Here is a 10787-nt window from a genome sequence, read left to right on the forward strand (position 1 = left end):
TGATTAACAAAAATAAAAGATAAGAATCACTTTGATCATCATGAATAATAGTATCTGTTGACATATTGCTGATATTGAATATCAATTGTTATCTAAAAATTCTAAAAGTAATAAAAAAGTTATTATTAAAACAATAATCATTGTTGAATTAATTGTTCCAATTTCATAATTAAATACAAGAATCTTTTCAAGTTAGATAAAGCTGTCAAATATTTTTTTAGAATTAATTATTTATACTATTTATGCAAAAGATTGTTTTTTATTTTTCTTTTTTTTTTTTTAATAAAAATATTACCTCATATTTTAAAGGTTAGGATGAGCTAGTGATGAATGATAAAAATCTCCAAACAAATATTTTAAAAAATAAATTTATTCAATCAGTGCTGTTTCGTGATGTTGACATTTAACAACAACATGAAATCATATCAGAAAAATTCACCAACAATTGAAATTCGTTGAAGGAAAGGCTGTGATTCACACGACAAGACTTGATAGTCTTCACTCATAGTTTCATTAATAGGATACAAATTTTGATTTTTCAATCTCTCGTGCAAAATATTAGGCAAAAATTCAAAATCATGAACATTTGTTGATTTTTCATATTGAGTATTATTATAATCATTACCAGAATCAACACCTTTATTAACATCTGGTCCTAAAACTCCACCTTCTTTCCTTTCAGTTTCATCAACACTCTCTTTCCTCATCTCCAAAGTGCTATTATCTATCATAATACTCTGATCACTATCCTTTTCATCATCACTTTTCTTTCCAGCATCATCATCACCATCATTTCCAACTCCTTGAGCTTCTTTCTGATCATTTACTACCTTTTTTTTACTTCCCCGAAAGATCTTGATTTTTTGTTTAATATCAGACCGATCTAGCAGCAAACTTTGTTGAGGTCTGCAACAACTAAGAGCTCCAGGATCAATAGGATGAGCTTCGGTGTTAAAAACATACCCTCCAGCATAAATAACACAATCAGTCCAATGTGTTTTGTGTATTTCACCAGCCTGTCCATTCCCATGAATAAAATTATCCGAATCAAAAAGCAGATACAAATACTTGGTCGTCTCCGCGAGGAAGAATGATTCCATTCTATCAGCTTTCCGATGATCCCTAACATCATTGATTGTCGCATACCCACAAGTGGTCTTAGCACTGTGCTGAAGACTACGAAGTATATCAACTCCAACTTGAATTAAATAAGGATCTTTGGTAGCTCTATAAAGATACATCACCGACTCAATGAGCTCCGGTCGCAATGGATACCCTTCTCTATTGGTCCCCGCTTCAGCTTGAGCGATGTTATAGAGCTCCGGAGTGAACCCAAATTGCTTCCAGACTCGGTGATAGTTATGAAGGAATTTCATGGCATCAGCAGTCTCACCAATAAGACTTAAAACACCTGGCCAATAAGCGTCTAATGACTGAAACACTGGTAGTGTAACTTGGCCCTCATTCATTGACACCCAAAGATGCCAATCCTCACGTCGGATGTACTTTTCAATGGCTCTCTTATGCTCGTGGAATATTCCAGCTAGCAGAGGACTTTGGAACAAAAGGGTTCCTTTAGCTAGATATTCAAAATAAGAGTCAACACCAGCACCAATCCCAGAATCTCTAGCGGTCCAATGACCAGTCAAAACATCAACATGATTCCCAACTAAACCGATTTTAGACTTGTAGTATTGGAGGGCTTTGATGGCGTTCATGGCCACCTCTTCATACACGGGATTCCCAGTAAGTCTTGACAGGGTACCAAACTCTAGAATAAATGTTCCTATACCTGCTGTACAAGTTATGCTGGTCTCTCCTGGGGGAACACCGTATTTTAAGTTTACTGTGCCGTAAGGCATACCTGTTGGTGTATCAAACGCCACTAAAAGGCGTTTCGCCATGTCTTCGGCGAGTCTAAGTAGTGGTCCATTACATGGCCAACCTGGAGGTAGATTCATTTTGGCTTTTTTCATTAATAAATGCGCACTTAATAATCCTCCGACTACTCTGATGTTTGTCTCGAAAACAGATACATTTATGTTGGCTTCGAAGTTCTCTCGAGCACTTATTATTTCAGCGACTCGACGGAATTCCGAGAAATTACCCATTACAGCTAATGTGTCTAGGGCGTCTATTAGAGTTAGGGAAAAACTTCCCCAGGTATCAAAACCATCACAACTTAGGGATCGTAGTTCATCATATGGATAAGCATATTTTAAATAACTTGAATAGGCATGATCAAACATCGATCTTACTTCTTCTCGGAGTACTATTAAGTCTTTTTTTTTATACTTCTCCTTTGATTGAGAAAATGATATTAAGAATAATAAAAATATTAACCTGTAGAACATCATGACCTAGAAAACATATTTTTATTATTTACCTGCCTATTGAATTTTTTTTATTTAATTAATTCATATTTTTTGTCAGATCAAATACTCACTGGTTATTAAATTTATACAGTTTTTCATCAATTGTTTATCCTGTAATACCAATAATTAAAATTTTTATCATTATTTGTTGAATGCATGTTATAGTGTATTTGTTGCACTATGTATGCTTAATTTAACCTTATTATTTAAAATACACGTCAATATTGTTGGCATAATAATTAAATCCAACGTGTCAAAATGTGTATACGTAATATATTTTCTTTATTTATTTATTTATTTAAAAAAAAATAAATGTTTAGATAGTATAACAAAAATATTACAAAACCGCCATCTTGTTAGTGTATGACTCTAGTGGTGAAAAGTGTAAACAATATGGCATTTACCGGTAAAAGAAATTAATCAACGATATTTTTTGTTTTAATTGTGATTAAAATTATAGAAATAACCAAAATTAATTATTATTTTAATTAAATGTGATATAATATAAAGAAAGATTGATGAATAGAAATAGTTTTTTGGTTAGGTTTGTGATTTAATTTTAAAAAATTTTATTTTCGCGCTAATTTAAAGATTTTAAGATGGACTTTTATGAACATTTATTCATCCTGAGATGAAAATAGGCCTTAAAAGTGACTCAAAATCAATACAACTTTCTGGATACACCGAGAACAAAGTGCCAGTGCATATTTTTGATAGAACCGTGTGTTTAATAGTTTGATAAATAAATAAAAAATAACTTGCAGATGAAAGCGTTTAAAAAAGTTAAAATTTCATCGAGAAATCGATTGAATTACAGTTAATTACATCAATTATTTGTGGAAAAATTCATCAAAGATAAAAGTTTATTTTTTTCTATTTCGCCAATAATCAAAAAGTGTTTAAAAGAAACTGCGTCAACAGAATAGGTAATAGTGATTAAGCAAAAAAACTAATCAATAAGATGATAAAAAAATAATATATAAAATAATCTAAATTGACATTAACAATGAAAATGATTGTATGATAACAAAAAAAAAAAAAAAGAAAGAAAATAATTAGTAATAAATTAAAATCAATGAATTGATTTAATTGGCACTTGCACACATTTTAAGTAGCTAAAAAAAAAAAAATTTTCATGCTTTTGTGTTCACCTTTAGACGACTTACCAAGCAACTAAACGCTTTTTGGCCTTCAAAAAAATAATTTCACTGGCCTACAACAGGTATCGCACATCACGACCTCTAGCTCTTTGTTCAGATGTCCAGATATTTTTTGTAAGAATTTTTATTTATTTATTTGCACATTTAAATGACTTTTAGATGTTTAAAATACTAAACAATGTTCTATATATATAACTTCACTAATATCATTTAATTGTAAATAATAATTATTCACTTATTATTTATCATTCTCTCTATCACATACTATTCAAGTATTTAAATGTAATTGTATTGGATTTTAGATAATCAGAAATAATTTATTTTATATTTCCACTTGTCAGTTAAAGAAAAACATATGTCTTTTTTTTTTAGTGACGTTACCGGCATGGCGTCAAGTTCCGTCAGCCAAGAGGATTTTGATAATGATTATGAGCTTACGTCACGAAGACCACGTATTAGGACTGCAAGAGCACGTGTTGCACCACCTAGAAGTGGAGATATTGGAACGATTAATTTTCAAAGTAATGTTTTATCAATCATTTATTGAATCCGGCATTAACTATAAAAAAGTTAACATTTAAATTATTCAAAACATTGTCTGCAAGATGGAGGAATATTTATTTTTCAATTATTAAGTAAAAGAATTTTTAAAAAATATCTTTTTGGCAGATTAAAGACACTTTATTGAAGACAATCGAGATCAAGTCATCTCAAAATAGTCAGAATGACATATTTTTTTTAATCTCTATTGGTTGGGTAAATGATCATGCAGGGTATAATGCCTGGTAAACAATCGATGCATAAGATATTATTAATTAAAAATGTCCAAGCTCATCAGTTACTAATTAATAATGCTTTAAATTATAAAAATATCGGTCTAGATGCGACCCCCAAGGTCTGTATGATTAATTTCTCAGTGGAAAGAATAAAAATAAATGTTCTTTTGATGATGATTATTATTATTGTTATTACTGTTTTACTGTAGTTAACAGTATCAGATAATTATTAACAATAAGCCTTTGTTATTAACAATTTTACCAATGCTATTCTCTCAATACTGACACTTCTTTAGAATTGAACAATAAATTATTGTTTTCTTTATTTTTTAAACTATCTTTTTTTATAAGATATCTTTTTATCATATTTAAATAAATCTTTCTAATATGCAAGAATTTTTTTATTATTAAGTCTTTGTTTCTTACCAAAGAATAATGGTCATTTATCGGTCATTTTACCCTGCCTAAATTTTTTTTAATGCACTTAGGGCAAGTAATAAATTCTATAATCGATGAAGACTTGGAAAAAAATTAGCTTTTTTGTTTTTAAATGTCGTTATTAAATATAGAGTTTAAGATGCTATGGGGAATTTTATTTTTTATGTTTATTTTAAATGTTAACGCGGGTTTTAGGTGTTTTAACAATATATTTGCACTTATTTCGAGAAGACTGAAGCCATTTTGGTAGATTGCTTGAAAGAATTTATTTTTAATTAAATAATGTTTTAAAATTATTTTAAATTGGAAATGTTCGATTATGAATCATAAATTATTTCTATGAGTAATCATTTTGCTATAAAATATTTTTTTTTTAAGAAAAATATAGAATATTATTTATTAACCTCTTTTTACATGTGACATGAATTTTTAATTATTGTTGCTTTATTAATTATATATACTAAATTAATTGAAAAGAGATGGAGTTAAAAATACATAAACTTTCCTATTTAAATTATCATTCATAAAATACTCATCGTTATGTAGGTTTTAAGGTTTGTTAAAAAGAGGTTATTATTGTCAATTAATGGAGTGTTTTGAAGTTTAAATCAATAAAAAGCTAATATAAGATACAAATAGATGGAAATAATTTTAAATTTGTTGGGAATTGGAGAAATAAATGATAAATTTATTCCTGGCGTCTATTCATGATGAGATCATACTCAAGACTAAGATCAAAGTAATATGAACTAAGGAATTTTTTGTGATTTACCATTAAAACTCTTCTAAATGATCACATTCACTTGCCAAGTATTTATTTATGATCAGTGATCTTAATAAGGACATTTTTTCCAACAGAAAACCCAGTTGATGCTGATGACGCCCAAGGCATCTGTGAACCAGGTTCCAACCCCGTCATTCCAGCGGAACATGAGAGCCAAACAAAGCCAATAATGAGAAAAGACAAGCGTGTAACAGGGCGGTAAGTGGTAACCCAAACCCTAAAGCCTAAAAGAACAACTATCCCATTTTGAAAGTACAGGTTAGAAAAAAAAAGACAGTTTTTTTGCTGTCAATAGTGATTAAAATATCGAAAGTAAAGAAATGTAGGCGAGATCCTGTTAGATTTTGTAATTAAAGTCGACTCTAGTTCTAGTGTTTTACTCTATTTGCACAGGCCAATTCATATAAACAAAGGAAAACAGCAACGAGACCGGCGGAAACTTCGTGAAAAAAGACGGAGCACTGGAGTGGTTCATTTGCCATCAACTGAGGTATTTTATTTACTTGATAAAATAATTATCTAATTGTTTTTAATAATAAATAACTAATAAAAATAATCTAATATTTTTGTTTACATTCAATTTGTAGATTCTAACCTTAATTAGTTGCACAGAAGTTGACATTTTTTGCATACTTTACCTCTAATTTAAATAATGATGCATGATTTAGATGTTTTTAGGTGATATTTATACTTTAGATAAATTGTTTGTTTGTTTTTTAATTAACATTTTAAATAATAATCTAACATGTTTCGTTAATTATTTGGATACCGTAGAGTACAGGAGGTAGTACTGGAGAAGATGAGGAAGAATTAGGGGGATCTTGTCTCGAAACAAAGCACAATACTCATCATAATGAGTTTCTAGATCATGAACTTATCGAAGTAAGTTTTTTTTGTAAAAAAAATTTTTTTTTTTTCGTTTGTTTCTCTCATCTTGGAATTTATTTCACATGTTGGTCTTTCAGGCGAGGAGATGACTTATTGCTGAATAGAAATCATTAAATCATTATTATACTTTTTTGTCAATTTTGTACAATTTATGTCGATTTAAGTGTCTCTAAATTTAAGTTTTCAGTGAATTTAGAAACAAATTTATATCTGTTGCAGGAACGGACTGCAAAGGTTTATACTCAGAGAAGGAATAAAAGGTAATTAATGCAGTTTTTTTTTTATTTTCTTTTCAATTAGATTTAATAGAGAGAAATGGAAATGAATTGTTCCTTGGTTTATTATTATTTTTTTTTTTTTAGTCATTCAGATTTAGAAGCTGATGATGAAGAGTTCGATTCGTTGAATCAATCAGACAGTGTTAATCAATCAGATCATGGTAATCACACAACACAGTTGAATTCAAGCTCCAATCGGGATCGAGTGCCAACTCCAACCAGTAATAATACCCAAGAAGTAAGCTATTTATTTTATTGATTTAATTAATGTTGTTATTCTGCTTCAGGTTTCAGTTTAATGAAATCAAGATTTTTCAGCATAGCTAAAAAATTCAGATAATGATTCTAGAGTTGTTAAAAGTAATTAATAATTATAAAAATAATTCTCCCACCCCGGACAGAGGAAAAAAGAAGGGATGATTTAATCAAAAAATTACTCCAAAACCAGTTTCTTGCGATTGTCTTATAAACTATGGGAAATACGGAAAAAAGAGTCGAACAAAAATTGAAGATCTTTTAATTTTACACAAAAAAAGTTCTTAGACTTTATCTCCTATCTCTCATAGTTTAGCTAAAAAATTGCGATAAAGATAGAAAAATGTTAGAAATTAGTTATTTCCAACTTTACCGTCATTTTACAGCTAAACTATGAGAGTTAGAGATTAAACGATAATGACCTTTTTTGTTAATCATCAAAAGATCTTTAATTTTTGTTCAACATTTTTTTTCGTATCTTTGATAGTTTACGAAATAATTATACCTGAATCATTATGGCAAGAGACAATTCTGGTATTGTTGAATAAAGAGTGTATATATAGATAGTGACATGTATAGCGAATAATGCAGTGTATTGAACACAGTGTTGCTTCAATTCAAGCTCTGACTCATCCTGAGATTTGTGATCATCATAGAAGGATGATATATTTCAGAATAGATATGATCACCCTATCGAATTAATCATTCATGCTATCTTGGGGGTTGAAAAATGATTGTCTGTGGCTTAAATCGATTATCTTCAGGTTTCTTTTCTATTTTCTAAATTTCTAGGGAACCCCCTAACTCTCCAAGTTTAGTTAGAAATCCTTTTTTCCAATCTTTCAGCAAAATAACTAAATTTAAATAATTAATTAATTAATAATTAGATTTACAAATAAATATTATTTATTTAAAATTAGAATGATAAATAAAATGATAATTATTTCAGTTGATTGAACGAGCTCAGGAGGAGAATCGAAGGCTTTTGGCTCTTCTAGAGGACCAGGATCACAAAATAATGGCATTAGAAGCTCAATTATTACAACAACAACGAGAAATGGCTATAGAACGTGATAGATTACGTGAAGAGAATGCAGCCTTAATTCGAGCAATGGCAGCATTAGCAAGCAATTAATAATATTGAAAATATTATATAAATAATTAACTCGTAACATTCACTTAAGAATGCTTTAAATTGTTAGATTAAAGTATTAAAAAAAAAAAAAAAAAAACGAAAACTCTTTGCTTCAAATATTAACATTTATTTTCTCCAATTTGTCGTTAAAACAAAAAAAAAAAAATTCCAAACTACGCACTAAAAAAAAGAGTTTTATTGTTGCGCTAGAGTAGAATTTGTTCCACGCGCAAATGAATTTTTTTTTTCAATATATTCAAGTTAATAATTATTACTACAAATATGTAGTATATTTATGTTATATATTATAATATTATCTTTTAATTATTTAAAAATATATTCATTGGAATGAATTTTAATAATTATTATCACAATTATATAATTGATAATACTTTAAAAAACCAACCCGGAGACTGAGTGATTAATTAAGTAATAAATATAATTGGAATAATAGTTTTTAAATAGAATTACCGAATAATTTAGAAGAAAAATTATAAAGAAAAGAAAAAAAAAATTAATAATAATGTTAATTTATAATTTACAATTTAATATGCACAACTGATTGTTACTCTTCATTTAGATTAGCTGATATTAATAATGATTTTAATAATTAATTGTTAAAAATTAATTAATATTAATAATAAATAATTGCTAAGTCTATAAATTATATAACAAAAATGCTGATTAAAAATAAATAAATCATTGAAAATTTTATATTAATTCACAAACAACTTCAAATAATCCTTAAAGTATTAAAATTTAATTAATTTTTTAGATTATTCCGAATCTAAAATTGATTGAATCTAAATAGATTTGATTTGATTAGAGTGGATTTAATTGGATCAGAATCGCAATGTTAATCTTAATATCTGATAAGATCTGTTCAGATGGAGCCAGATTTGATTCAATCGAATCCATTTCTAGATCTGAGCAGATTCGAGTTGATTAGATTGGATTAGATTCGATCTGATTTATGATTTTGTAATCTAACTAGATTTAATCGGACACAGAAAAAGTAAAAATGAAACAAAATCAGATCTGAAATATTCTTTTCCAAAAGAAAAACCGTTTTAATATATTTTAATAAATCTAATTAGATCTAACAAGATGGTAAAAAATATTTTTACTTAAAAAAAAAATACTTTTTGATGTTATTTATTAGATTTGCATGAATCCAATTAAATTTAATGATATTGAAAATATCCATGTTGGTGAAAAAACAAAATAAATCTATTCAGATCTATTTTTATAGATGCATTATTTTTCATCATCAAGATCAATAGAGATCTTTGTAGATATATATATTTATTTATAAAAATCATTGTATAGATCTCATAGATAGATTGATAAAAATCGAATCTGCTTTGTAGTGTGTCAGTTCAAAATAGATTTAAAATATAAAAAAAATGTAGATCGATTTTATTTTTTTCCAGGTTGACATTTAATGCAATCGACTGAAAATAAAACGTCGTTAGATCTGAATAGATCTGAGTAGATAGAGCTAGATCGAATCTTGACTAACGAAAGTCGATTACAGATCTATCTAGATGTGATTAAATCTTCCAGAATCCAATGGAATTCAAAATTAGATTAAATTCAACTCGAGATCACTGAATTTTTAAAATCTAAATCTAATCAAATCCAATCACGCGTCTTACAATTTAAGATAAATTAATTTAAATCTAATTAGATTTGATTAATTCCTAAATATTCCTATTTAAATAAATAAAAACTCCATTTATTTATATGATTCGTAATGAAATTTATTTATCTTTTTATACAACATATACAAGACAGTATTTTATACTTATATATTTTCTCTCTCTCTCTCTCTTTCTCTCTCTTGCAATACACTTAATTATTTAATTAGTTAATGATTACAACATTTAATCATCAATCAATTGATAATAATTAAGCAAAAAATGTATAATACTCTTACACGAATCTAAAATAATTTTCTTTTATAATAATTATTTAATAATTCTTTTTTTTTTTTTTTCCTTCACAATTTTACAAACTTTTATGTCTAATTAACTTCTATGCCCTGAATATTTATATATATATATATTTATTTTTTTTTTGAAAAGGCGACATACTTTGATATGTAATAAGTATTCGGATATATTGATTTCTTAATGTTTGTTTTTCATAAAATAAATGTATTTATTTATTTAGTTTTTTTTTTATTGATTATTTCATCTTATTAATGTAATTATTGTCAGTAATTCACTGAGGAACTGTATATATTTCGCTTAAGTTTATGTTTCTTATTATTTTTTCTTCTTTTCTTTATGTAGGCCACATTTTTCTTTATTTTGATATATAAATATTGATTATAGAATACGAGAAAAAAAAAAAAATTTGGTCTTACAAATTACTACAAATATTTTGTTTCTTAGAAACACCTTTCATTAACTCATCAAATAATTATACTAATAATTTTCACACACTATTATTTATTTTATTTATATTCGAACAAACCTTATTATCTTTTTTTTTTTCCTTTTAAACTCTTAATTTACTTACTTTTTTGGTACGTTTATTTAATTTCTTCAATCAAAGCTACCCCAAGTTAAAATACTGAATTCAAACTGATTTTTCATGTTGAATAATAAAAGTAAATTAAAAGTGTCATTAATAATTGAACTAATAAAAATTATTTTTAAATAAAATGTACTATACAATTATTTCATTATTG

The 10787-nt window shown here is 27.3% G+C and overlaps 2 protein-coding genes across 4 annotated transcripts; one reads left to right on the top strand and one right to left on the bottom strand.

Moving 5' to 3' along the window:
- Positions 1-352: 352 nt before the first annotated feature.
- Positions 353-3674, bottom strand: Edem1 (ER degradation-enhancing alpha-mannosidase-like protein 2). The gene is made up of 3 exons (XM_035090625.1): positions 3542-3674; positions 2447-2486; positions 353-2360 (listed from the first exon to the last, which is right to left on the bottom strand). Exon 3 carries the CDS (start codon positions 2355-2357, stop codon positions 426-428), a length of 1932 nt encoding a protein of 643 aa, XP_034946516.1. The 5' UTR covers positions 2358-2360; positions 2447-2486; positions 3542-3674; the 3' UTR covers positions 353-425.
- Positions 3026-8362, top strand: LOC118071458 (PRKC apoptosis WT1 regulator protein-like). 3 transcript variants are annotated; one of them, XM_035090627.1, is made up of 8 exons: positions 3026-3301; positions 3908-4056; positions 5608-5731; positions 5927-6023; positions 6308-6415; positions 6641-6681; positions 6784-6937; positions 7904-8362. In XM_035090627.1, exons 2-8 carry the CDS (start codon positions 3921-3923, stop codon positions 8087-8089), a joined length of 846 nt encoding a protein of 281 aa, XP_034946518.1. In that variant the 5' UTR covers positions 3026-3301; positions 3908-3920; the 3' UTR covers positions 8090-8362. The 3 variants fall into 3 exon arrangements, with proteins under 3 accessions (XP_034946518.1, XP_034946517.1, XP_034946519.1); XM_035090626.1 differs by lacking the exon at positions 3026-3301 and adding an exon at positions 3527-3649; XM_035090628.1 differs by lacking the exons at positions 3026-3301; positions 6308-6415 and adding an exon at positions 3527-3649.
- The last annotated feature ends 2425 nt before the right edge of the window (positions 8363-10787 follow it).

The sequence above is a fragment of the Chelonus insularis genome, unplaced genomic scaffold (assembly GCF_013357705.1).
Source record: "Chelonus insularis isolate UGA/USDA-ARS -01 unplaced genomic scaffold, ASM1335770v1 contig_85_pilon, whole genome shotgun sequence".
Lineage (NCBI taxonomy): Eukaryota > Metazoa > Arthropoda > Insecta > Hymenoptera > Braconidae > Chelonus > Chelonus insularis.